Here is a 25,010-nt window from a genome sequence, read left to right on the forward strand (position 1 = left end):
GATACTGTACCAAGTATTTTCCATGAATTTAAAACTTACCACAATGCTAAGAGGTAAATTTGATCAATGTCCATATTTACAAATGAGGAAACTAAGCCCTAGAGGGAAGCACAGAAACACCTCTATTCACTCCTGCCTGATATCACACAACTAGTAAAGGGCAAAAGAGAACACAAGCCTTGGTCTGCTTCATTCCAAAGCCCTTGTTCCTAGCCCCTGTGCTCTGCTGCCTCCTTTCTGCTCCTGTTTTCTTGAGGGAGTCACACGCTAAAGATATAGATCTAAAAATTCCCATTTTATAGATGGAGAAGTTGAGGCTGAGAAAGATGCTAAGACCACCCAGGTACTCTTTAAGAGGTCAGAAAGGGGGGGCCTTTGCCTGCCTCATATCTCTGCAGGTGCCAATCAGTACAAGTACGGTAAGAACCGAGCTGAGGAAGATGCCCGAAGGTACCTGGTTGAAAAAGAAAGGCTGGAAAAAGAGAAGGAGACAATCCGGACGGAGCTGATGGCCCTAAGGCAGGAGAAGAGGGAGCTGAAGGAAGCCATTCGGAACAACCCAGGTACTACATGGGTGTGTCCTGCAGGGGGCAGGCCCAGCCTTGACACCTCCCATGGCAGAGGTCACCTGGTTATCCAGGACAGGTGCGCTTCTCCTCCTCTTCTTCCTTAACATCATCATCATCATCCTTCCTAATAAAAGTGCCATCAATTCAATAACTGCTTTTAGGTAAGGGGATGAAAAAGCATCACAAAAATGTGTACACTTAATGTAGTAAAATTCAAGCTGATTTTAGAAAAGTTAAAATGTGGGAAACAGAGTGTGCCTTAGAATCAAGGAAATAAGAGGTATCATTTTGAACCTCACATTAAGTCACTCATTCACAGAAGTGCTCAGTACCCAACTGTGTGAGACACTGGTCCTGGTGCTAGGAATAATGGAGATAGTCCCAGGATCCTCTTCAGAAATCCAGAGGCATGACCCCTGCAGGACCAGCCTGCTCTGGGCTCTCTGCCCCCCATTTTCTGCTGTTTCTTTTGAACTCTCTCTACAGCTATAGCTTGGCATATTTTCAGCCTGAGCTGTGCACACATGCTTGAGGGAACAGAGGCCTTGTCTTTTATCCTGCTCAATTTCTTTCTATAGCACATCACTTTGTAACATTTGATTATTTATAATGTTTATCATTTTATTTATTGTTATTTCTTTCTCATACACACACACACACACACACAAACATGAGAACCATAAAGGCAAGGATCTTTGCCTGTTTTTTTTTTACTTATAAATCTCAAGGACCCAGACCAGCACCTGGTACATAGTAAGCACTAAGTATTCAATAAGTATTTACTGAATAGATGAATGAATGAATGAATGAATGAATGAATGAAAGAAACTTTTAAAACTGATAAGAAAGAAGAAAGAAAGAAAGAAAGAAAGAAACTTTTAAAACTGATTAAGAACCAACACAGCTCTTGGCATAGAAAAGATGCTAATACAGGTTTATTAGTTGACTGAGTAAGTAGCAAAATCCCAGTAGGAACCCATGGTTAATGTAAAGCCATATATTATAACTCAGTTACAAGTAAGAGAAACCAAAGTCAAGCTGGCTTAGAAATGAAAGGAAGCGTGCCTGGGTGACTCAGCTGGTTCAGTGTTGGACCCTTGCCCTTGGTTTAGGTTGTGATTTCAGGGTCATTAGATTAAGCCCAGCGTTGGGCTTTGCACACAGTGGGGAGTCTGCTTCTCTCCCTTGCCCCTCCCCTTGTGCTCACTCTCTCTAAAATAAATACATCTTTTTAAAAAAATTCAAAAAAAATTTTAAAGAAATGTAAAGAAACATGTAGGGGTGCCTGGCTTGCTCAACTGGTAGAGCATATGACTCTTGACCAGGATCATAAGTTCAAGCCCCATATTAAGCTTAGAGCTAACTTAAAAGGAAAAAAAATTAATTGGAAAGCTGAGTGATCAGGTGTAGCAAGGTCCAGGGATTTAAATGATGTCATCACAAAGTATACTTCTCTAATTCTGGCTACTGCCTTCCTCTATGTTGGTTTCATTCTGTGCCCTTCATGGTGTTATAATGGCTGCACAGCCCTGGTCCTCACCTAGTCCTCTCAGCTGCTCCAGCAGAGAAAACTTCTCTTCCCAGTGGACTCTACAAAAGCCTCAGAATTCACTCTGATTGGACCAACTCTAAACCAACCACTGTGAAAATGGAGATATGATTATGGGCCAGGTTTAAACTATGTGCCAACCCCTTGAACAAAAATTGAGGTCAGTTCCATCCAAATTATAGGGAAGGGGAGGAGAAAGGTGGTTTCCCTGGGGAAAATCAGGATTCTATATCCAGAAGGTAGGGAAATGAGTCCAGGGCTGGTAAAAACCATACAACCCAGCATGAAGCTGGAACTTTAGATCCAAAGTCCATCTCTTAATCCTGACAAAGGGCTGGAAAAGCCCTCTGGAAAGGACAGACTAGAACCTGAGGTCCTGCCAAACCCCCTGATGCTTCAGGCCAGGCTCGGCGGTTTCTCATCGATGTCTCTGGATACAGGAGCCAAGTTAAAGGTTCTGGAGGAAGCCGTGGCCTCCCTGGAAGCTCAGTGTCGGGCCAAGGAGGAGCGCCGGATTGACCTGGAGCTGCGGCTGGTGGCTGTGAAGGAGCGCTTGCAGCAGTCCCTGGCTGGGGGCCCGGCGCTGGGGCTCTCCGTGAGCAGCAAGAACAAGAGTGGGGTGAGTCCATGCCCTTCTGTTCCAGGGGCACCTGCTTCTTAATCCCCTCACTTGCTGTCAAGCTTCATGATCATCGTTTGAGGGTAGGAGTTATGCTCATTTACAGATGACCAAACGGACACCCAGAGAGGAGAGGGAACATACTGAAAGAGAGTCTCCCAAAGAGGACAGGGCACCACTAGGAAGGGGACTCTCTGGCCTATGTTGTCTCCTCTGCAGCCCTACCATTTGACTTTTTATCCTGAACCCGAAGTAGCCTTCAGGTTATTGATAATTTTAACTACGATATGTTGAGTAAGAATAACATGTTTGAACAACCACCATAGGTCCGTATAGCATTTTAACCTCTATTATCTCATATGATCTTCATGGCAATGGTGGGAGATAGTGCTAGGTGTATTCAAGCTACTAGATGAACAAGGAAACAGAGGTCAGACATGTTAAATGACTTACTCAAATTTACTCAGTTAAGTAGGAGACAGGATTTGCAATCCAGGAAGTCTGACTCCAGATCCCAGCATTAGCCACAGTACACATGTCCCCCATCTTAAAGTCCCGGGTGTATCAGGCTGTGTCCACAGGCCTTTGCATCCAATGCTCCAAGCAACCCCGCAAGGTAGATACTCTACCCGGATTGAGACCTCCTCAAGGAAAACCTAGCTGACCTCTGTCTCCATCTGAGAGTCTCAACCTCAGCACTACTGACATTTGGGGCCAATAATTCTTTTTATAGGGGACTGCCTTGTGTACTGTAGGAGGATGTTTAGCAGCATTCCTAGCCTCTACCTACTAGATGCCAATAACTCCATACCCAGTTGACAACTAGAAATGTCTCCAGAAATTGCCAAATGTCCCCTGGAAGGGCTCCCATTTGTGAACCACTGGTCTAAACAACCAAGAGTCCCATGTGTTATTCTTTCTCATAGCACTTATGCACAATTTGTGTATACACGTGTATATGGACATATGTGTGTGTGTGTATGTATCCTTACTTGTCTAATGTCTGTCTCGCCCACTGGGTTGTAAAAATTGGATTTTGTTTTATCATTACAGCCTTAGTTAGCCCTTTAACAGAGTCTGAAAAATAGGAGTGCAATAAATGTTTATTGAAAGAATAAAAGTTATGCCTGCCTTCCGACAAGGACATGGACACTCAGATGAAATAACTTGTCTGATACGTTTGGGTGGTCACTGGGAACTGTATTCTTAGTGTTGTAGTCAGGAGCCAAGCTGCCTGGTCAAACCACACCCTGCTTCTCTGAAGCCAGGCGGTTTCTTCTGCCCCAGGGCATCCTCTCCAAGGGGCTTTCCAACCTCATTTACAGATGAAGAGCTTAAAGGACAGAGACAAACTCACAGAGGGCTGGAGGAGGAGCTAGAAGTGGTTCACTCATCCCAGCTGCTTCCTCCGACCAGTGTGCCCTGAAATTCACATTCCAGAGAGCTTTTCCCACTTTGTGATCCTTTCTAATGGCCTTTGGAAATAAAGATTAGTCTTCTCTAAATTCCCTGCAGGCTTAGCTGTTAATATGCCACACTAAAGGAACGACATCCAGTAATGTACTAAGCAGCTATCTGGAAAAGTTAAGGGGTGAGGGCGTTGTAGAGGAGAAGGAATATAGGGGAGAGGTTAAGAATGTGCTGTGGGGTTTGAATTCCGACTCTCCCACTCACCAGATGTGTGACCCTGAGCAGTGGCTTGATCTTCCCATTTTCCTCATCTGTAAAATAGGATGACTAATAATAGTACCTACTTTATAGTGTTGGAAAAGCTAAATGAGCTAATCCACCAAAAGCCTGGTGCATAGAGAGGGTTTGGTAATTTTAGACATCATTACCTTTATTCCAAGACCCTCAAGGGTCTTCCTCCCCTTGCCAGTTTGGTGCTGGCATATATGCACAATGCCTTCTAATTTGCATTTTTTGGAGTGCTAGCCAGCATTAGATCTCACCTTTGTAACTATTTCTCCTCATCAACAGGAAACTGCAAATAAGCCCCAGAACAATGCCGCAGAGCAGCCTCTCCCTGTCAACTGTACTTCGGAGCTGAGGAAGAGAAGCCCATCCATCGTAACCTCCAACCAAGGAAGGGTGCTACAGAAAGCCAAGGTACAGCAATAGCTCAGTGAATTAAAATTCAGAGACCTGGCAGCCTCCTTTCTGTGGAACGTCAACAAGAACCCAAAAACCAGCTGGTGAGAAAGGCAGAGAATTGAATTGCCAACACATCCACACAGTAAAACTCATGAAGTTTGGTCAGAAAAGGTCCTCAATCTCATTCAGAACATATTTACTCATTCTTAACATACAGTTCTAACAAACTCAGTTTTCTGGATCCTGAGCCTACGGTGGATTTGGTACAGGAAAGGCCCTGTTTCATAGATGAGGAAACTGAAGATCAGAGAATGATGGGACCTGCCCAAGATTATGCAGGGTGTCAAGCACTGGGATACAAAGGCGCCTCTTCCAATTCTAAGTCCTGGGCTCACTCCATGATCCTGGCCCACAGGCTAATCCTGGGGCCAGCTGTCTTCCAGAACTTTTGGGATTTTAGAAAGGTAATATGGTACATATACTGTATATGATGAAAAACCCCAACGAGTTCTTAGAAGTGCCCTGAAACCAACCATGTTAAGAATTCTACAACAAGGCACATGAATATTCACACCATGTGGAATATATAGATCATAAACAGCCTCACATCAATCAGTTCAGGTCAAATTTTGCCACCAATGGAGTTTGTGCCAAAACACTTGAGAAATATTTTGGTTTCAGGGCTTTCTGGATTTCAGAATTGGGGATAAGAAATTGTTGACTTGAAAAACAAACACCTGAGCAAAACCCTAGGCATCATTTGTGGGCAAAAAGCCATTCACTACTGGCCAGGACTTCAGTGTCCCTCCCAGATGAAGTCCTACATGGCTCCAAGGGTGGGCTGCCTACCTTCACCCTTCCTTACATGAGATTAGAGAAATAACCAGCCAGAGGCTGGATCATCTAGACTAGAAATCAGCAGACTTGGTCTGTAAAGGTATATATAGAATTTGTGCACCACAGTTTCTTTCAAAATGACTCAGCTCTGCCAACATAGTAGGAAAGTAGCCATAGACAACTTACAAATAATGAACATGACTGTGTTCCAATAAAACTTTATTTATGGATGCCAAGATGTGAATTTCATAAAATTTTTACACGTCAAGAAAAATTATTCATTTGTTTTCAAACATTTAGAAATGTGAAAACCATTCCCACAGTTGATGGATGTTACAAAAATATGCAGTGGGCCAGATATGGCCTATAGGCCAGTGTGCTTCTCTTTAATCCTTGTAGGCCATAGGAAGAACCGTGAATTTTGTTCTAACATAATGGAAAGTCATTGGCATATTTTGAGCAAAAAATTTGTGGATATGAATTACATTTTTAAGACACCATTCCGGGGGTGCCTGGGTGGCCCAGTTGGTTAAGCATCCGACTCTTAATTTTGGCTCAGGTTGTGACCTCAGGGTCACAATCTCAGGGTCATGAGATTGAGCCCTGCACTGGGTTCCACACAGAGCAAGGAGCCTACTCAAGATTCTTTCCCTCCCTTCCCCTTCCTTCACCCTTCCCCTTGCCCAATCTGGAACAATGTTGAGAACTGATAAGGGGACACGGGAGACCAGTTTGGAGTCACCTAGATGAGACATGAGAAAGGTGTGGTGGAGGTGATTTGAAGTGGCTGGCTTTGGAGGTAGAGGCAAAGGATTAACTGATGGGGATGTGGAGGATGAGGAAAAGAAAGGAATCAAAGATGACTCCTATGTTATTGCCCTGAGCAGCTGCAGTTTAGATGGCAAAGACTAGAAGAGCAGGTTGGGAGTGGGGAACCCTCCCAGCAAGAATGTTTGAACCATCCCATTTCACTCTCGTTCACACTATCACCTCCAGAGCTGGCTGAAAACCCTAGGCATCATTTGTGGGCAAAAAGCCATTCACTACTGGCCAGGACTTCAGTGTCCCTCCCAGATGAAGTCCTACATGGCTCCAAGGGTGGGCTGCCTACCTTCACCCTTCCTTACCAAACTGCTTTGACTTCTGTCAGCCTCCTACCTGACCCCATCCCAGCATTAGAGCCAAGCATAGACTGGCCTCAGCTTCCTTCTCTGAGAAAGATATTTGAGCCCCCATAAAAATGAGGCCCAGAGTGGAAAAATGACTTGCCCATGGCTACCAAAGGAGAATGAGATTAGGACCCATGGCTCTTCTAATCTGGCCAGTGGAGATCTTTATGTAATTAGGTCCAGTAGAATGTTTTTTATCCTGCAAATCACACTAGAATATTCAGCAACCTGATTTGTCTTGTCTTTCTGGACTTCAGGAATGGGAAATGAAGAAGACCTAGAAAAAGGATGAAGATTTCATTCTGAAGGAAACACAAGATTGTATTGAAAACACTTTTTTTCACAAGGAGATGCCAGAAGACTGGAAGTAGCCCCCACTCTCCAGAGCACCCAAAAGACCAGCCTTTATTGTCTGCATGATTATAGGGGATATGGGGAGGGAAGAAAGAAGTGGAAGGGAAGGGGGAAATAGAGAGTGTCCTCATAACTTCACAGAGGGTGGGAAACGGGGGTGGAGGGAGACAGAAATCTGTGCGGTTGTAAAGGTTTTGTTAAATGTCTTTACCTTCACTTGTGAAGAAGAAATGAAAGCACACATGAATGAGCCAATCCAAACCATTCTAGCATCCTACTCCCAGACTTTGGGGCAAAGACGACAGCACTGAAGCATTGGTAGGTAGTACAAGACAAAGAGATAAGACTCAATCATCTGATCACACTTGTGCCAATTGGATTCGTATTGGGCATTACTGACAACCCCGGTACAACATAAACAGACCGAAAAATCAATAGAATCTCCCTGCCTGCATAAAGGTGGACAAAAGCTATAGACAACACCCAAATTCTGCCATCATTCCTTATGTGCTCCAGAACTGGACCAATTTGGCTACTAGAATCCCGCAGTTGAGTTGTTTTCAAATTAGAGAGCTGATACACAGTAAGCAAGGGGAAGTTCAGCAGCAGACTTACTTTCAGCTCACTTTAAGTGATAGTGATAGGAACATGGATTTCTAATGTCCACAGAATGTTGCAGGTACCGTAGGGTGGGGTCATTTGTGGTCAGTCAGTCCTTTACCCATTTCCTATGACACTCAGGCTCTAGGAGCTAGGGCTAGAAATCCAAGTGACATTCTTTAAATCTTTATCCTGATTTTTGCACTTGAAGGCTCTCCAGTCTGCCCTTCCGTATCTGCTGTCAAGTAAAAATATCAGGGACACTCAAATGACAGTGGCTCTTTTCTGCTGTGAGTGCCTTTGACTAACACCTGATACTTTTATAGGGAAGCAAGGACTTCAAGTCTTGGGCAGTCTCCTTACTGTTCAACTAACTACTTTCTAAACAGTGTAGGCACTTTTTAGGTCTTTACATTTCCTTCCAAAAAAAGATAAAACCAGTTAACCGTTAAGAGCTCAAAGGTTAGGGCCAAGAGAGAAAGAAAATCCCAGAATAACCTTTGGACACTTTGCTGGAGGCTTCATATACTTTACCCTACCTAGGGCTTTACATACTTTGGAGTTATCTGAACTTTACCCCACTTTGAGGTAGCTGGAGAACAGAGCAGGGAAAATAACCTGATCAAAATCACCTAGCTGGTCAGTGGCAGAGCATAAGGTTTAGGGCCTATGAGCCTATATCCAGACAGGGTTGGGTTTGAGCCCTGCCTCTGCCACTGACCAGCTGGTGAGTCTGGGAAAGTCACTTGACCTCTCTGGTTTTCGTTTTCTTTATCTGAGAAACCTAGGTTAACAGTTCTATTTTCCTCCCAAGACTATTAGGTACATGGGAAACATCTTGCACACTGTCTTGAGAAAGAAAAGCTCAGTCAATAGTGGCTCTTATTATTAGCTAGATAAGAAATGTCTGACTAAAAATCCTGTGTTCTTTCCACTGAAGAAATTATGTTTATATGGTAATCACAGCCATCATAAAGCTAAACAGCAACTAATCCATAACTGACAGGTTTTCATCCAGATTCCACTTAAAGCATCTTTGGTAAAAAAGGGACTCACAAAATCTGGATTGTTAGTATTCTTTTTTAGAATGTGGATTCTGGAATGATACCCAACACTCCGATTATGTCCTCAGTGTTTTCTTTCTCAGGCAATTATTATGGGATTGAACATCTTTCCCCACCGATAGATCTTGGGGGTCCTTGAGAGGAGGAACACTAGAGAATTAATAATAAACATTTGAGCACTCCATGCATCAGGTACTGTGTTAGCCAAAGTGCAGGTATGCAACCTGTGCGGTCACAAATATTAGTAGAGCCCTGGCCTTGGTTTAATGTTCTGCTGTTGCCCTCTTAATAATTTTTGAACAAGGGGTGTCACGTTTTCCTTTTACCCTTTAAATTACATAGCCAGTCCTGGTACTAACTAATGACTTTTCCAAGCATTAACCCTTTCATTTTCACTAAAACTCCGTGAGATAGGTTACATTATCTCAGTTTTCAGTTTGGGAAACTGGAGCCCAGAGTTAGGAAGGGGTAGAGCGAGCAGCCCTTCCTCTTAGTTCCAAGGTTCTATTTCATCCATGTCTTACCCTACTCCCCCTGCACTGCAGCATTCAGAAGCACACTAGCACTTAATAGATGAATGAATGGATGAACGCATGTAGCACATTTGGTGTAAGTTAGTCAGCTAAGAGATGTGTAACAAAATGGCTAAAGCATAGATGCCATTCCTCATTGTTAAAAAGCCTTTTTTTTTTTTTCTCCAAGGTATAGGCTCATGGCTGTAGGGTGGATTTGAAGCTCCATCCTTCCCAACACTGCCAAGTGTTGGGGCTATCAGATTTCTAGTGTCCCCGAATCCTCAGTGGGGGACCCCGAGCAGGCTTACCAACCTCTCTGAGCCTCACTTTTCTCAAATGTAAAAGGGGGATCATAATCCTTCCTTAACCCATGTTTGCAAAAAAACAAACAAACAAAAAAAAAAACCCATGTTTGCCCTGCTCCTGAGGCCAAAAGGAAAACATCAGGTGTTGGTTACATTGCATCTGGGCTTGGCCACGGACAGAATATAAAGATGCAGAAGTCTCCAGTTCCGTCCTCAGGGAACTCACAAGACGAGCAGAGAGAAAAATCTGACCCAAAGAGCTACAGTACAAGTAAGCCGTGTTATGGTGAAGATTTAGAATGATGAGGGCACACTTCTCATTCCTTAAATAATTTTTTTGGACCTTAGGGACTGTCCAGTAACTAGTGTGGCAACTCCCAAGTGCCCTCAACCCCGATCACCAGTCTATCCTAACTTCCTGACACTTTTTCGTACTAAATCTCTCTACAATGCATTCACGTCCTCCTGTCTCCACGGACACTGACCATTTGATTCATTCAACAAATACTGGTTGAGAACCTACTATGTACACTGGACGTCAGAAACCACTCACGGCTCTGAACCAGACCGACAGGCTTCTGCTGAAACTCTAGTTGGGAGAACAAAAAACAAAACAGAATGTGGAACCAGAAATGAGCTGGACACACACCTGAAAGAGTAGCTGCTTTAGGTAGGGCGTTACAAAGGCCTCTTGCGGGGTCTCCAGCACAGAACAGAGCCCCCCACCCCCAGCCCTGCACGAACTACAACCGCTGGTCTCCCTACCTCTTTGCTTAGACCCCAGCAATCTCCATCACACAGGAGTCAAAGCGACCTGTTAAACACGTAAAGGTCAATCAGAGTTAAGGCTCCAGCTCCTTCGACACAACATTTTCGGACTAAAGTCACCGATCCACCGTTCCCTGGCAATAGAGCCAACCCATCTCTGCCCTGACGGAGCTCACATTCTAGTAAACGGAAACGAGAAAATACTCCACATTTTAAAACACAGCCAAGTCAGAAAACAAGGAAACTGGGGGGGGGGGGGACGACACAACAACAAGTAAGAGTGACGGCGGAGTCGGGCTTCAATTTTTGTCTTAAACCGGTCGCGCGATCCGTTCCGCTCACTGCGCTGCGTGCCCCCCCCCCCCCCCAATATTTCAGCGCCTTGCTCACAAGACTCTTCCCCTCGACCGGGTCTTTGCAGACGCTGTTCACCTCTACCCGAGCCACCTTCTTCCTCTTTTCATCTACTCATTCTGCAGCTTTCAGGTCAAAGCATCACTTCTTCTGGACACACTGCCCACACTCGGCGGCCACGTAGTCTAGGCTTCCGCGGCACGGCGCCCCCCGCGCCCCTGCCCCGACCTTCCGACGCCCGCCATATCTTCACGTATTGTTTACAATTTCCCTTAAGCTCGTTGCGGGGACAGCTGCGACCCCCGGCCAGCGTCCGCGGCCGACTTCCCCACCAGCACCCAGCCCCAGTCCGCGACGCGAACCCGCCCGACGCGCCCAACAAGCGGAGGACCGGAAGTGTCGCGTTCCGTCGGGGACGCCGGCTAGGCACGAGCGCCGCGCGCATGCGCCCGCCCGCGCGCGGTAGGACAACCGGAAGTGTGGCGTTCCCGTTCCCGGGGGCTCTGGGCGGGGAGCGCCCGCGAAGGCTGCCGGGAAGCGTGGTATCTCGCCTCAGCCCGTCATTTGGAGCAAGTGCGCATGCGCTGCCTCCGTCAGCCGAGATCGGGAATATGGCCGCGCGGTCTGTATGGGCGGTCCGGCGGCTGGTGCAGCGCCTCCTGGCCTCGAAGGCAGCGTCTGAAGGCAGGTGAGCGAGGCAGGCCCCCGGTCGGGGATTGAGGATAGTGCGAGACAAGCGAGCTGGAAGGGCGGGTGCGGACTGGAGGGCGCGAGGTGACCCACCACGCCTCGGCTGCTGCGATCCGGCGCTTACGGCCCCATTTTACAGAGGAGGAAACTGAGGCATACCGCTTCGCCTTCTTGCCGGGCCAAGGAAGGTGGTAAGAGCCGAGGTCACGTTCCTCGGAGGCGGGAACTGTTCAGCCCCGAGCATCAGTTGAATTGGGGGTGTACGTCTTCCAGCCCCCTTCCCTCCACTGGGGTGTCTGCAGTGAAAACGGGGTCCTCCCCGCTGACTCTCTGTGGGACCCTAGGCCGTCCCCTGGGCATTCCCTCGGCTTCGCTTTACCTGTCGCTAAAAGGTCGTTGCCTTGGCCTCCAAAGCAAGGCCCTTTGGAGTCCGCCCTTCCACCTGCCCTCGGAGTGTGCACAGAGTTCCGTTTCCTGCTCTTCACCTGGCGCTGCGGCACCCTTGAGGGATGACTTCTCTTGCCGACTGTAGAACCCTATGGCTAGTTCTCTTCTCTCGTTCAACCCAGAAAACCGAGGTTCAGTAAAGTTCCGCAACGTTTCCAGACTCCCGATACTCGGTAATCGTGGGACCCAGCTTGGAAGCCAGTCTCTAGAATCGGAGCTTTTAATTAGCGAGCGGTGTTCATTATTCTCAGGGACGACTCCGTGTTTAACTGCTCCTTCCTCAGAAAGAATATAAAAAAAAAAAATGAGTTGTAGGGTGAGTAAAGGTTGAACTTCTGAAATGTAAATTAAGCTGCGGGGAATCTGGAATTTCGCGTGATTGTGTGTCACCTCTTTTATCTTAACGCACCTGACCTGGCACCTGGGTGCGAGGTTGAATTCCGGGCTTCCGGCTTTTTAAGTCTTTTTGGCAGTTTGTATTGTAGGGAAGTGGCCAGAAGAAGAAAGTTTCGTTCTGATAAAATTTCCCCTCGCTCCAGTTCTGAATTGAAGGGGTCATCCTCGGCTCTCCTCTTCAGACTTGGGTTTTGGCCATTTTCTCTTTAAACTGGCCCTGGGAGTACATTGGCCTACTTTCAATTGGATAAATGTAGTTTGTTAGGAGGAAGGAGATATTTCATCCTTTGTGATTCATCCCAGATTATCTACGGTGACCATGTTTTCTGAACTAAAAATATAAAACCATATACAATCTGACACCAGGTTGTAATAACTGAGTGCAGGGCCGGCCTGGAAAGTCCTCTTGCCCATAGCTTTGTTCCCTCTCCCTTTCTTGAAGCCAACTCCTTTTACCCCCTTTAACTCTTTGCACGGATGTCACCTCACAACTGCTTTTCAAAATACGCCAGTTTCTATGAGTAAACTATTTGTCTTACAGACCTTTTGTATTCACAGATTGATTTTGTTGATTTTACTTCAAATCGAATTATAAGAATCCAGGAAGCGTAATGGAAACTTCCTTTAAAGAGGAGTCAGCTGCTACAAACCAAGATGTGTAAAGTAGTCCCTGCTCTAAATGCCTTCCTTTGTAAACAACTATACGTCAGACGTTTGAGCTGTATGAAATTCTGGATTACAAACATGATTAAATACAAAGACGCATTTTATTCACCTGTTTGTAGTTCACAGTCTGGAACGTATAGTGTTTTATAAGTATTTAATTGACTTGGTTTTACATAGAAGTGAGTTCCCAACTCAGAATTTCTCTTAACACAGGTTCTCTTTCATAAGAGCCCCACTTACGAGCTTGTGGTCAAGAAAACTTTAGAACTCTAGGCCTGACTCCAGTCTAAAACAGTCCCTTTACTGGGCTTAATTTTCCCCATTTGTAAAATGAAGGCTTGAATCAGAAATGTAAGGATTTGTGTTTTGCATTCCTACTTCTGATATTGCCCTGCTGGTTCTGGGTATTAGAGCTTGGTTTTTTCTTGCTGACTCTTGTGTCCTCACTTCTGGCTATTTGTGCTGCCTTGTGTTCAGTATCCTGGTTCAACAGAATCTACTAGCTCTGTGATCTGATGCAAGTCAGAAGCCTCTCTGAGCCTCAGATTTCTCATTTACAATATTGAGATGGTAATATACTTTCTCTCACACCGCGAGATGAAAAGATGACTTAGGTAAAACCTGACAGTGGTGTCTGGCACTTAGTAAGTCCGTGTTGTTACTGTGACTGCAAGCAGTTTGGCTGTGTGTGATGGCGTTCCTTCATCATGTATCACCTCCCTCCCTCTTTAGGGGATGGCCACATTCTTTCAGCACTGCCACCCAGAGAACTGCTGGTGAGGACTGCAGTTCTGAGGACCCTCCCGATGAGCTTGGGCCCTCTCTTGCAGAACGAACCTTAAAGCTTAAAGCTGTGAAACTGGAGAAGGAAGTCCAGGACTTAACAGTGAGTAGATTTTGTCTGTTCACATCCCCTCTGTCTGTTTTTTTTTTAGATTAAATTTCTGGAACGCAAAAAAAAAAAAAAAAAAAAATTCTGGAACGCTTGGGTGGCTCAAGCGGTTGAGTGTCTGCCTCAATGGTTGAGTGGCTCCAGGATCGAGTCCCGCATCAGGCTCCCTGCACGGAGCCTGCTTTTCCCTCTGCCTGTGGCTCTGCCTCTCTCTGTGTGTCTCTCATGAATAAATGAATAAATAAATAATTAGTTAAAATTTCTCTAGTTGGCTCTTTACCTCTTATCCCATTTCTACTCTTGCTTAGTATATTAGGCAAAGTAGTCTACAGTAGTTAAAACATGTTATGTCACAGTACTTAGATACCTGATGTGATGGTAGCTTCAGAGAAGATACAGTACGTGGCGTGTAGTAAAAACTCTGTAGATACTTGTTGAATGAGTGTGTCATTTATCATTGTACTCTGCCAGTCAGACTACATCTGGCATACTCTGCCTTACTGGGTTGACAGACACGCTTTGAGGGCGATAATTAGAGAAGTTTCAAAGCAAGACCACCCAGAATGGTAAGGAGGTAGGAAAGCATGTCTTATGAGAGCAATTAAAGAGATCAAGGATTATAAGAATGAAAGATGAAAAGATTAAAGGAGCTAAACTAAGTGCCTTCAAATAGATGACACATTTTTAAAACCTACTATTGGTTGTCCTAGAGTTCAGTTCAATGAAAGAAAGAGGGTGGCAGTATTGGCTGCATGTGAAAAAGGAAGCATTCTCTGAAGAGAATGAGCTTGAAAACTATTAAGTGTTCAGAGTAGGAGGCTGAATGACAACCTATCAGGGCTGCTGTAAAGAGTAGGTTCCTCCTTTGACTTGGGATTTGTAGTAGCTGATTTAAGATTCCTACAGCTCCTAACTTTTTTTTTTATAAAAACCTATCAAAAGGGTGAAGTTTATAAAGTAAGCAAAAACATTTTTTCCCACCAGCAAGCATGTGTTTTCTGATCATTTTGACTCTGCTTTTGTTTAGATGAGATACCAGAGAGCTGTAGCTGATGGTGAAAACATAAGGCGCCGAACCCAGAGATGTGTAGAGGATGCCAAGATATTTGGTGAGATGTTTATTTGTTATAAAAATTAAAATACCTTTCAGTTTGGGGTGCCCGGGTGGCTCAGTTTTTGAAGTGTCCAACTCTTTATTTTGGCTCATATCATGATCTGGATCATGAGATCAAGTCCCACATTGGGCTCTGTGCTGAGCTCTGCTCTGGGCATGAAGCCTGCTTAGGATTCACTCTGCCTCTGCCACCACCACCACCACCACCACCCCCTTGTGTGCAGCTGTACATTCTCATTCTCTCTCTCTCTCTCTCTCTCTCTCTCTCTCTCTCAAAAAAAAAAAAAAAGCTTTTAGTGTAAGGATATTTACTAACAGTTTTGCAAACTGCACATAGTAAAAGAACACATCTAGGTCCTAAACCAGTCCTACCCTGCCCTTCCCTTCCACTCTTGCCATATGCTTTCTGAGCTCTTTATTGGGAATGTTGCCAGGTGAACCACTTGCTTCATATATAATGCTTGCCTTCATTTTGACCAAAACCTTTGTTAATTTTTCAAGCATGTACATTTAATGTTCTAGTGTTTATGCAATCAATTCTGTTTAACTCATTAATGAACAAGTGAATCATTAAGACATTCAGAGGAGAATCCAAAAAACAAGATGCATGGCCAATCAGGAACACTAAAATTTGCCTCATAGAAGCAAAACTGGTCTATATCCATAGTGCAGTAATCAACTCTATCTCCAGCAGATAATTTTCACTACTATGGAGAAAAATCATTTGCATTCCCATTGGTATTTATAACTTACTGATTTATAACTCAAAGACAAAGGCTCAGCCCGTATGGAAGCAGATAACTCTAGAAATTGTACTAGATCCCATCTAGTCCAATTTGAAGCCTTTGAGGGGCACCTCCTGGCTCAGTCAGTGGAACATACAACTCTTGATCTCTGGGTTGTGCATTTGAGCCCCGCATTGGGTGTAGAGTTGTTTAAAACCAAAAATTTCAAATACATGTGTATTCATTTGAAGACTGCACATAAAAAAAAAAAAAGTAAAAGTCTTTCAGAAATTTTTCTTTGACTACACAACATCTCATTCCAAATGTGTTCGTGAAAGTGTTAGTAACAGGGATTGAAGGGTAGAGGGCAAATCTGTGATACTCCCCATGCTCACAGTTTCATACAGAGTATTATACTTTGCACATAGAATGAAGGTGCTTCAGGGGCCCTTGGATTGTACCTAGTCCAATCCCCTTTTACAAGTGAGCTGAAAAAAGTTAATTGGTGACAGAAACCGAATAAATTGTCTTCTGACCCCCAGTCTATTATTACTTTCTCTGTATCACACTAGTTCCTGTTCTAGGATTTTATCTGCTGTTTGTGCATGGGATTCACTTCAGTCCTGTCCTGTCCTGTCTAACCACGGTGCTGTGGTATAGCCTTCTGCTTTTCATTCAGTGCTAGGGACATCATGTTTCATGGCTATAAGTATCAGCCAAATATTGGCCCTCAAATTGTATTACTAATGTTTCATCCAAGTTTTAGGTCTTATTTCCAACAACCAGGACAGGACTTAGCAAACTACAGCCTGTGTGTTAGTTCATAAATTACAGTCCTGAATTTCATCATTAAAAGTTTGTAGGCATTTTCTTTTATTAAATAATCACCTACGTAAGATCCTGGATTTTTGCGCTTTGTCCCACAAAACCTGAAGTACTTACTATATGGCCCTTAATAGGAAAAGTTTGCTGACCTTTGAGCTACAAGGAATTTCTGTAGCAAATAAACGAACTGTGGTACCTGGGAAAGACTTCTTGCCTGCTTGAAGGGAGCAGGGTGAGTTGGCTTACCAGAAGTCAAGCTTTGATGAGTTAGGAACTGTCTTGTATCAGTTTCCTCAAGAATTGATAAGGTGCCCAGGAACAAACAAATATTAGCTAAACTCAATTTGGTAATCTAATTTATCAATTTATAGGACAAAATGTGTCTAACAATGCACCACCAAAGTCATTTGCTTGGGTCATTTCCTTCCAGTGTCCAGGAATACTTAGAAAAAATGAAGATTGCCTGGGGAGCATGGACATAGAAAAAAATAGCTTTTATTTGTTATTTAATTAACATGTAATATAACATGATCACTCTCCTTCCAGAAATAGTTTTATCTCAGTAACTCATCTTCTCTTAAACAGGTCATAAAGATTCTGACCTCCCCCACCCCCACACTCCCAAGAAATGGTGCAGACATCAACTTCCTGTTGAAGTAACAGTAATTAGAATAGAATCAGAGACTGTCCAAAGAACCTGGGCTTCTGTTTACCCAAATTTATACAACTTGACTGAAGAGAAGCCAGGGTTCTTTATACCATGGCAGTGTACAAGTTAGCCCAGAAGCTTACCGCTCTCAAAATTCTAGGGGATCCCTGGGTGGCTCAGCGGTTTAACGCCTGCCTTCAGCCCAAGGCATGATCCTGCGGTCCCAGGATCGAGTCCCACATCAGGCTCCCTGCATGGAGCCTGCTTCTCCCTATGCCTGTGTCCCTGCCTCTCTTTCTCAATAAATAAATAAATAAAATATTAAAAAAATTTCTAGTAGAGTATATGTCATCTTTGAATAGCCAAGAGACCCAGTTGTTCTTTATGAGACATTCTTTTCTCTTGGGTACAAGAGTTTTGATCTAATCAGCACACTTTTCAAGCCTTTGGAGAATGAATCCCTTTTACCTTATCAGCTTATTTCATTAATAGCCATTAATATTTATGGCTGCCATCCCTAATGGAGGTAGGGGAAGTATCTTGTGGAATTTTAATCACACCAAGTCTGGTTCCCTGGAAATGCCTGCTAGTTTTATTCTTTCCTCTTCTTCGCCTTCTCTCCTACACCAGACCAGGTCACAACAGCATTCCTTCACTTGGCTCTCCTGTTTCTTCTGATATTTTCTCTTCCTTCCTATCTGTCATGCCCCCAGTATCCCAAATCCATTATGTATGTTATTATTAGACTAATTTAAATCCTATTACACTTGTTTCGCTCAAGATGCTATAATGGATATCTGTGATCCGGAAGTTAAAGATAGAATTCCTGCCTCTGTCAGTTGTTCCTTCCAGAATCTAGGCAGCAAGTCTAGGAAATCTCTTCTCTGTCATCTCTTTTATTACTTCCCTATAGATGATCTTCCTTTTTACCTCTGAACACAGTTAAGGTGGCTGCCTGTTTTGATATATGTCCTTAGAACTGTCCCTGGATTGGGATGCCTGGGTGGCTCAGTCAGTTAAGCGACTGACTTCGGCTCAGGTCAGATCTCAGAATCTTGAGAACCAGCCCCACATTGGGCTCCCTGCTCAGCAAGGAGTTTGCTTCCTCTCCCCTTTGTGCCACTCATGAGTGCATTCTCTCACCCTCTCTCTCTCTCTCAAATGAATAAATAAAATCTTTAAAAACAAAAATCTGTCCCTGGATTAAAACCAAATGAACCAAGTCTTTCACCCTTCACTAGCTCCCACCAGGGCTTTGCTGTTACCATAGATATCTGTAATGATGACATTCCTCAACATTTCTGTAAGAAAAATCAAGATGCTGCAATTGGGAGTAATGAGATTTCTCAACAACTGAATTTACTTTTAGAACAGTTCACAACTAAAAAGATTTTTTAAAAGTTTTGTGGCCTGTCTACAGCAAGTATATATAACTTCAGAGCAGCCAGTTTGGAGACTTCATATGTGGAGTGTCTTGCTTTCCCGTCCCTCTTCAGCTGATCCTCAAGAATAAACCATTCTTGAATCTCCCTTAGCACAGTCTTGTCAACTAATTTTTGTATTATTGCCTCCTGCCCCACGAAATGCCAGTATCCTGTCAGTATCTGTTGAGAACACGTCTTAGCAAAATTAAGACATACAAGAATTTCCAAAATGTATGTAACTCAGTACTAAAGGTGAATAGCAATAAGGATACAAGAAACAATGATCCAGTTTTCAAAGGTCGGGTTTCTGAGTCTCCTGCATGCAATCTTAGGTTCTAACCATCTTCCCCTTTTCCTAGTAGGCTTCCCAGTCATTTGCCTTCCAAGAGAAACACTGGTTTGTGAGTTTAATTAAGGTGATAATTGTTGATGACAATTCCTGAGTTCTTTGTGGCAGTCTTCCCACCTCCTGGGGTACTCGGGATCTAGCCACTTATCTGGGCCTTCCCCATACTCCACCCCAAGAGCAAAGTGATTACCTCACAAACAATAAAATCATCTGGTTTCTCTAGGAATTCAGAGTTTCTGTAAGGACTTAGTAGAGGTGGCAGACATTTTGGAGAAGACTACAGAGTACATTTCTGAAGAAACAGAGCCCGGGGACCAGAAGCTCACTCTGGAGAAGATCTTCCGAGGGTTATCACTTTTAGAAGCAAAGCTGAAAAGTGTGTTTGCCAAACATGGCCTGGAGAAGATGACACCCATTGGTGACAAATATGACCCTCATGAGCATGAACTCATCTGTCACGTGCCAGCTGGTGTCGGGGTACAGCCTGGCACCGTGGCATTAGTAAGGCAAGATGGCTACAAGCTTCATGGCCGCACCATTAGACTTGCTCGGGTGGAAGTGGCAGTGGAGTCTCAGAGAAGACTGTGAATGGCCCACGAGGAACTGAATATTCTCCCAGAGTACAGTCACCTGTGTTTCCTTTATTTATTAAATTAGGTTTGTATTGTACATGAGGTACTTCATGTGATCTGTTTTGGATTTAGTCATATTGGCTTTATTTCTAAGATACTCTACTGATTTAATGTGACCTATTTGGTCTCATCAGAAGTCTTGCCATTTGGGCATTTGAACAATGTGACAAGTGATCCTATGGCCTTTGTCCAGATATGTTTAAGAAAATTATTTTAAAATTGGTACTCTGATGACTGTCCATTGAAAATCTTTTTAAAAGGTGGAAATGAATATATGTTTGTGTATTTTCAACTCAATGTTTCTTTCTAATGGTCCCTGTAACAGGAATTATATAGGATCTTGTATTTCTTGGGAAAAGGAGATGATGGGGATTGGTTCAACATCCGGTTACTTAGATGATAAAGCTTTAGCGTTAAATGAAGTTAGATCATTTGGGTTGATTTTTATACACATAAATTTTTAAGACTTCCCCTTTTTGTTTTCCTTTTAGCCACCTTTTGTCCGTATCATCATTTCCAGGTAGGCCATATTCACACTCATTGTCCCTTTCCAATTTCCATTTACAAGGGCTAATTAGGGCCCAGGCAAGACTTGAAAGGCAGAGAGTATCAACAAATTCAAGATACCAGGTCCCTTTCAAGCAAATATGATCTAGAAACCTTGTGCTTTCTTTGCTAAGTTACCTTCCAATTATTTTCAGCCTCCCTAATCATTTCAGGGAAACCAAGGCAGCGCTGATAGCTAATGACCCAAATCAGTTTATGTAGATAATTTACCTACAACTTTTCTCTCCACTTCCCTTAAATCTTCCACTTTGTCAGATTTGTCTCATCATCCTTTATTAGATGATGCAGGGAGATGGTCAGGACAAAAATGTTAGGTTCTTACAATTTTTCATTTCATTTAGTTATGCTGAATTTTTTTTTATTTGTACTCACAAATCACTACCTCTCATACTGATAATGCTTTATTTTCTAGTTTTTGTATCTGTCTTATGTCACACATACTAACATTTAGTTGTCTTTTATGTATTGACCTAGAATTAATGAGCCTGTGTGTTTATTTTTTTTTTTCAGTCTTACTTAGCTGGTGTCCTTTAAAAGATTTGCCTAACAAAATGGGCAAGTGAATGACCTACCAATCAGACTTTATAAAAGAGGTCAGTTATGGAGATTTTAATGTTAGAAGAGGCCTTAGTGATGATCTCATCTCTTTCAGCTTTTTAAGCATGAAAACATCTTTTTACGACTGGACTCAAAAAATGTCTAAAACTAGTAAACTAAATTTCAGTGAGAACTTGAATAAGAACAACTAGATTTTAACTTTAATCATTTAAGATCCAACAGTTCGTTTTTGTTTTTTTTTTTTTTAAGATCCAGCAGTTCTGTAGTGAACATGCAAATATGTCCCCAGTGGACAAATATTGTTAGATGTCCAGATTGCAGAGGTTTAGGTTTTTAAGTTACTTATCCATGAAGTAAATCCATTTCTACTAGAACTTTATGACCCCATTCCATGGAGTGGTAAAGTTACCCTCTTAGACATCATAGATAGTTCTAGCACACTCCACATATGTATCAATAAAGCCATCCCCCAATGGGCCCTGCCATCTCCACCAGAATTTGACACTTAAAAAACAAATATGTGCTTTTAAGAAGCAAACAAAAGACTGGTGGGAAGATTTGAAAACCAGAACCTCTTTGGGCTTTCCACTAAGTGCATACTGTAAATTTAATGAGCAGTCAGATTTCGCAATAGGAATTTGTCTTTTTTTTTTTTTTTTGCCTTCATTCCTTTGAGATTGACAGAGGTGACAAGAAAAGGAGCCAATTACAATTACCTATGTGTTCTTGAATTACTAGCTGTCATTATCAGTGAGTTTGAACAACCATAATTTTAGGTATGGAATGTTCTGAGTACTTGAAGAGTTTTCTAATATTCCTTGCAGGCTTCTATTTAGCAAGTAGATTGAGAATAATTTTAGGTTCTTTTATTATTCAGTAGTTACACAGACTTAAAAGTGTAAAATTTAGAAGATGGAGCTATAATGGTAAGAATCTCAAAAACTTAGGCTCTTGGGAGCCAGAGCAGCATAATAGAGCATAGGCTCTGGAGGTATAGACTTGAACATAAATCCCAGCCCTGTCACTGTGTGACAATGGGCTCCAGTCATTTCACCCTTCTGAGCCTGCTTCCTTGTTTGTACAATGATTATACTTCCCTCACGGTATTGTGAGGATAAATGAAATGTGTAAATTGTCTACTACAATAGGCCCTCAAATATTTATTTTTATTACTTTTTCTTATACATGTTGTTTTGCCTATTTTTTTTATAGCTGCCTAAAGTCTAGGGAAAGACGAAGAAGACTGGTTAAGTGCTGCTTCTCTATAAAAATTGTAATTTAAGCAATCACAGTGACTTGTTTTCCTTCAAGCTTCTGGTTTTTCTGTGTTTTTTTAACCATAACGCAAGAAACCCACACTTTCTGGAGGAACAAGAAAATTGTGTCCATGCTCTTCATTATTTTTATCTTGACGGTAAAGTGAAAAGACATCTTAGGATATGTAAGGAAGTTTTGGCTCACTTGAAGAGGGGATCGTGGTGTTTCAGTACATGGATTCTATAAACCTTTTACAGATTTTCTTCACTGCCATAAGGGAATCAGTTTACTGATAAGTTAATTGGTGCTCTTTCATGTCAAAAGGATCTAATAAGTGAAAAAGGTTCTTGTACACTAAAGCAAATCAAATGGGGAAAACTAAGAATAAAATAGAATATTCAGAAGCAACTTCAATAAAACCTGAATTGATATAACTGCAGTTCATGTGTTTAGTGTCTTCGTCTGCCTTTATATTGACATGGTCACTTCATTGACTGCTGACTCACCTTGTCGACACTCAACAGAGGCACCTTGAGATCCCACAGCATCCAAGCCGAGTGCACCTACTCGATGCTTGGTGTTGAAGTTTTGTCTGCTTTCCCACCTCCTTGGCCTTGATTCGTTCTGTTTCATATTATTTCTTAGATCTGAGCTTTTGTTTCTGCCTTCCTCTCTGGCATTGCCTTATTTTCCTTATACTTGCTTCTTGGTTCTAATTGCCTTACCTGCTTCAACCACTTCACTTGAACTGCTGGATTTCTGATCCTCTAAACCAGATTACTGACACGTGCCCTTACTCAGATCTTCAGCTCCCACCAGTCCTTGCCAAGCTCTGCGTGGCTTTGTCTATATATCTGCTTCTGGTTTCCACATACCCAACATCTTAGCTGAGTGGCCTTTGGAACCAGCCTTTCCAGCAGTTTGGTCTTCGATTTCATTACTCTTCCAATCTTCTCTGTATACCCTGGCTCCCCAATCCATTGTTTCCCATATTCCCAGTGTTAGTGTACTCTTCTATCTGCTCAGACTGTCCATTCGGTCATGTTCACGGTGGAGGTTTTAAAACATGGCTCCAAATCTTGAATCTGGACTTTGTGGTTGACCAATAGAATGTAGGAGAAGTGACTGCTGGTTTCTGCACCCAAACCATCCTACCTGGATACTCACCCTTAGAACTCGGTCTTCAAATTAAGAGTAAACTGAAGCAGCTTGTGGAGTGGAACTGAGCCCTAGCTGAGAGTTCAGCTGATAGCCAACACCATCTTGTCAACCATCTGAGTCATTTTGAAAGAGGCTCCTCCAGCCCCTACTGGAACAGCCCCATCTGACACCTCATGGAACAGATGAGCGGATCTTGCCAAGCCTTGCCCAAAGCACAGATTTATGAGCAAAATAAATGATTGTTACTTGTAACCACTAAGTTTTGGGGTAGTTTGTTATGCAGCAATAGAGTGATAAGAGTCACCCAGCTTCACTCCTGGTCTCCTAGTGTAAACCAGTACTACCTAACAATTGCCATGTTTTATTGGGAAAGTGATTTTTCTCTGTTCCTATGCTTCTATACCAGTACGTTGGTTCAGTAACAAATATGTGAGACCTTTTGTTTGGAGGGGGGCGAGCTGAATTTTAAAGTTTCTTAAACTTACCCTACCAAAACACTACAAGAATCGGATTAAACCAGTGCATAAGAGAACTTTGCACAAAGTGATGAATGCTTGTTTAACAAAAAGTTTAAGGGAGGGCAGCCTGGGTGGCTCAGCTGTTTAGTGCCGCCTTCAGCCCAGGGTGGGATCCTGGAGTCCCGGGATCGAGTCCTGGAATCGAGTCCCACATCGGGCTCCCTGCATGGGGCCTGCTTCTCCCTCTGCCTGTGTCTCTGCCTCTCTCTCTCTATGTCTCTCATGCATAAATAAGTAAAATTAAAAAAAAAAGTTTAAGGGAATATCTTGAACCATTAGGAATGAACTTAAAAAGTTTCACGTTCTGACATAAACATTGCCAAAAAGATCTTTTTTTTTTTTTTGAGATTATAAGAAATGCATGTTTGCTCATCTACCACTTCACTAGTAACCAGTTTGGCCCTTTATGACTCAGAAAGCTGACTTAGAATCCCAGCTGTATGCTCTTTTACTCTCCTCGGAATCCTTTCAGTTTCTTCTCTTAGCCATACTCTGATTGAATTGAATGAGTTTTCCTTATTTATCCTGAAACTCCTCCCCAACTTTATTTTCTGCTCCAGGAATCTGCCCCTCACCGTGTAACGAACTAACCACCCTGAGCTGCTCTTCTTTTCTTAGAGGGTGAAGCTCAGCGGGAGCTTATCCCCCCTCCCTCCCCTCCCTCCCTCTGCTGGAGACTGGGTGAAACCCTTCCCTTTTGTGTAAGTAGAAGGCAGAGACTCCAACTGCATGTGGGAACTGCAAGCGCCCGTCAGGGACGGCAGGCCCGAAAGCATCCGGCCTGGTTTCCACGCACGCGGAGGGGAGCGCCCAGCCACCATGGCTGCACACGCTGGGTCAGCAATTTGCTGCGCTTGCAGACACTGCCAAGTGGCCTCACGTCCCCTATCTCACATGACTGTCACAACCACCTAGAAAGGGAGAGCAGGGAAGCCGAGGCACACCCCGAGACGGCACGTTGGAGAGCTGGGAGCTGGCGCTGCCGGGCTCGCACCGACGCCGTCCCAGCTCCGGCTCTCCGCCTCCCCCTTCCACCTCCCCCGCCCTGGTCCTGATGCTGAGCACCCGGAGCGCGGGCACCTGCGCGGGGGCAGGACGAGCCAGCCAATGGGGGGCCCGCATCCGGGAGGCGGGCCGGGGAAGCGGCGCCCGGCGGAGCCTGCCCGGGACGGATGCAGCCAATGAGGGCGCGGAGCTGCAGAGGGACGGCGGCTCGACCAATGAGAGGCGGCGGGCGGCGGGCCGGGGGCGGGGCAGCGCGAGGGGCTGGGGGCGGGGCGCGGCGGGGCGCGGCGCGGCGGGGCGGGGCGGGGCGGGGCGGGGCGGCGAGCCCTGCGCGGCCC

The 25,010-nt window shown here is 43.9% G+C and overlaps 2 protein-coding genes across 2 annotated transcripts in view; both read left to right on the plus strand.

Annotated features, from left to right (window-relative positions):
• The window catches only part of AFAP1L1 (actin filament associated protein 1 like 1), a 61,972-nt gene extending 51,205 nt beyond the window's left edge, over window positions 1-10,767 (plus strand). The window contains exons 16-19 of the mRNA XM_055324942.1: window positions 399-563; window positions 2,559-2,737; window positions 4,718-4,846; window positions 7,095-10,767. Coding sequence (XP_055180917.1) covers window positions 399-563; window positions 2,559-2,737; window positions 4,718-4,846; window positions 7,095-7,118 — 497 coding nt within the window. The 3' untranslated portion in view covers window positions 7,119-10,767. The remainder of the gene's footprint in view (window positions 1-398; window positions 564-2,558; window positions 2,738-4,717; window positions 4,847-7,094) is intronic.
• A 319-nt stretch (window positions 10,768-11,086) lies between these two features.
• On the plus strand, window positions 11,087-22,427 carry GRPEL2 (GrpE like 2, mitochondrial). The gene is made up of 4 exons (XM_055324943.1): window positions 11,087-11,485; window positions 13,729-13,882; window positions 14,916-14,997; window positions 19,198-22,427. The coding sequence occupies exons 1-4, from the start codon at window positions 11,241-11,243 to the stop codon at window positions 19,560-19,562; spliced, it is 846 nt and encodes a 281-aa protein (XP_055180918.1). The 5' UTR covers window positions 11,087-11,240; the 3' UTR covers window positions 19,563-22,427.
• The last annotated feature ends 2,583 nt before the right edge of the window (window positions 22,428-25,010 follow it).

Source organism: Nyctereutes procyonoides, unplaced genomic scaffold, assembly GCF_905146905.1.
Source record: "Nyctereutes procyonoides isolate TBG_1078 unplaced genomic scaffold, NYPRO_anot_genome, whole genome shotgun sequence".
Taxonomy (NCBI): Eukaryota; Metazoa; Chordata; class Mammalia; order Carnivora; family Canidae; genus Nyctereutes; species Nyctereutes procyonoides.

Coding starts and splice junctions, on each gene's coding strand:
- GRPEL2 (XM_055324943.1), top strand. CDS start 11,241: ATGCGCCCGCCCGCGCGCGGTAGGACAACCGGAAGTGTGGCGTTCCCG. Junction 13,883..14,915: donor AGGAAGTCCAGGACTTAACA/GTGAGTAGATTT, acceptor GCTTTTGTTTAG/ATGAGATACCAGAGAGCTGT. Junction 14,998..19,197: donor AGAGGATGCCAAGATATTTG/GTGAGATGTTTA, acceptor TGGTTTCTCTAG/GAATTCAGAGTTTCTGTAAG.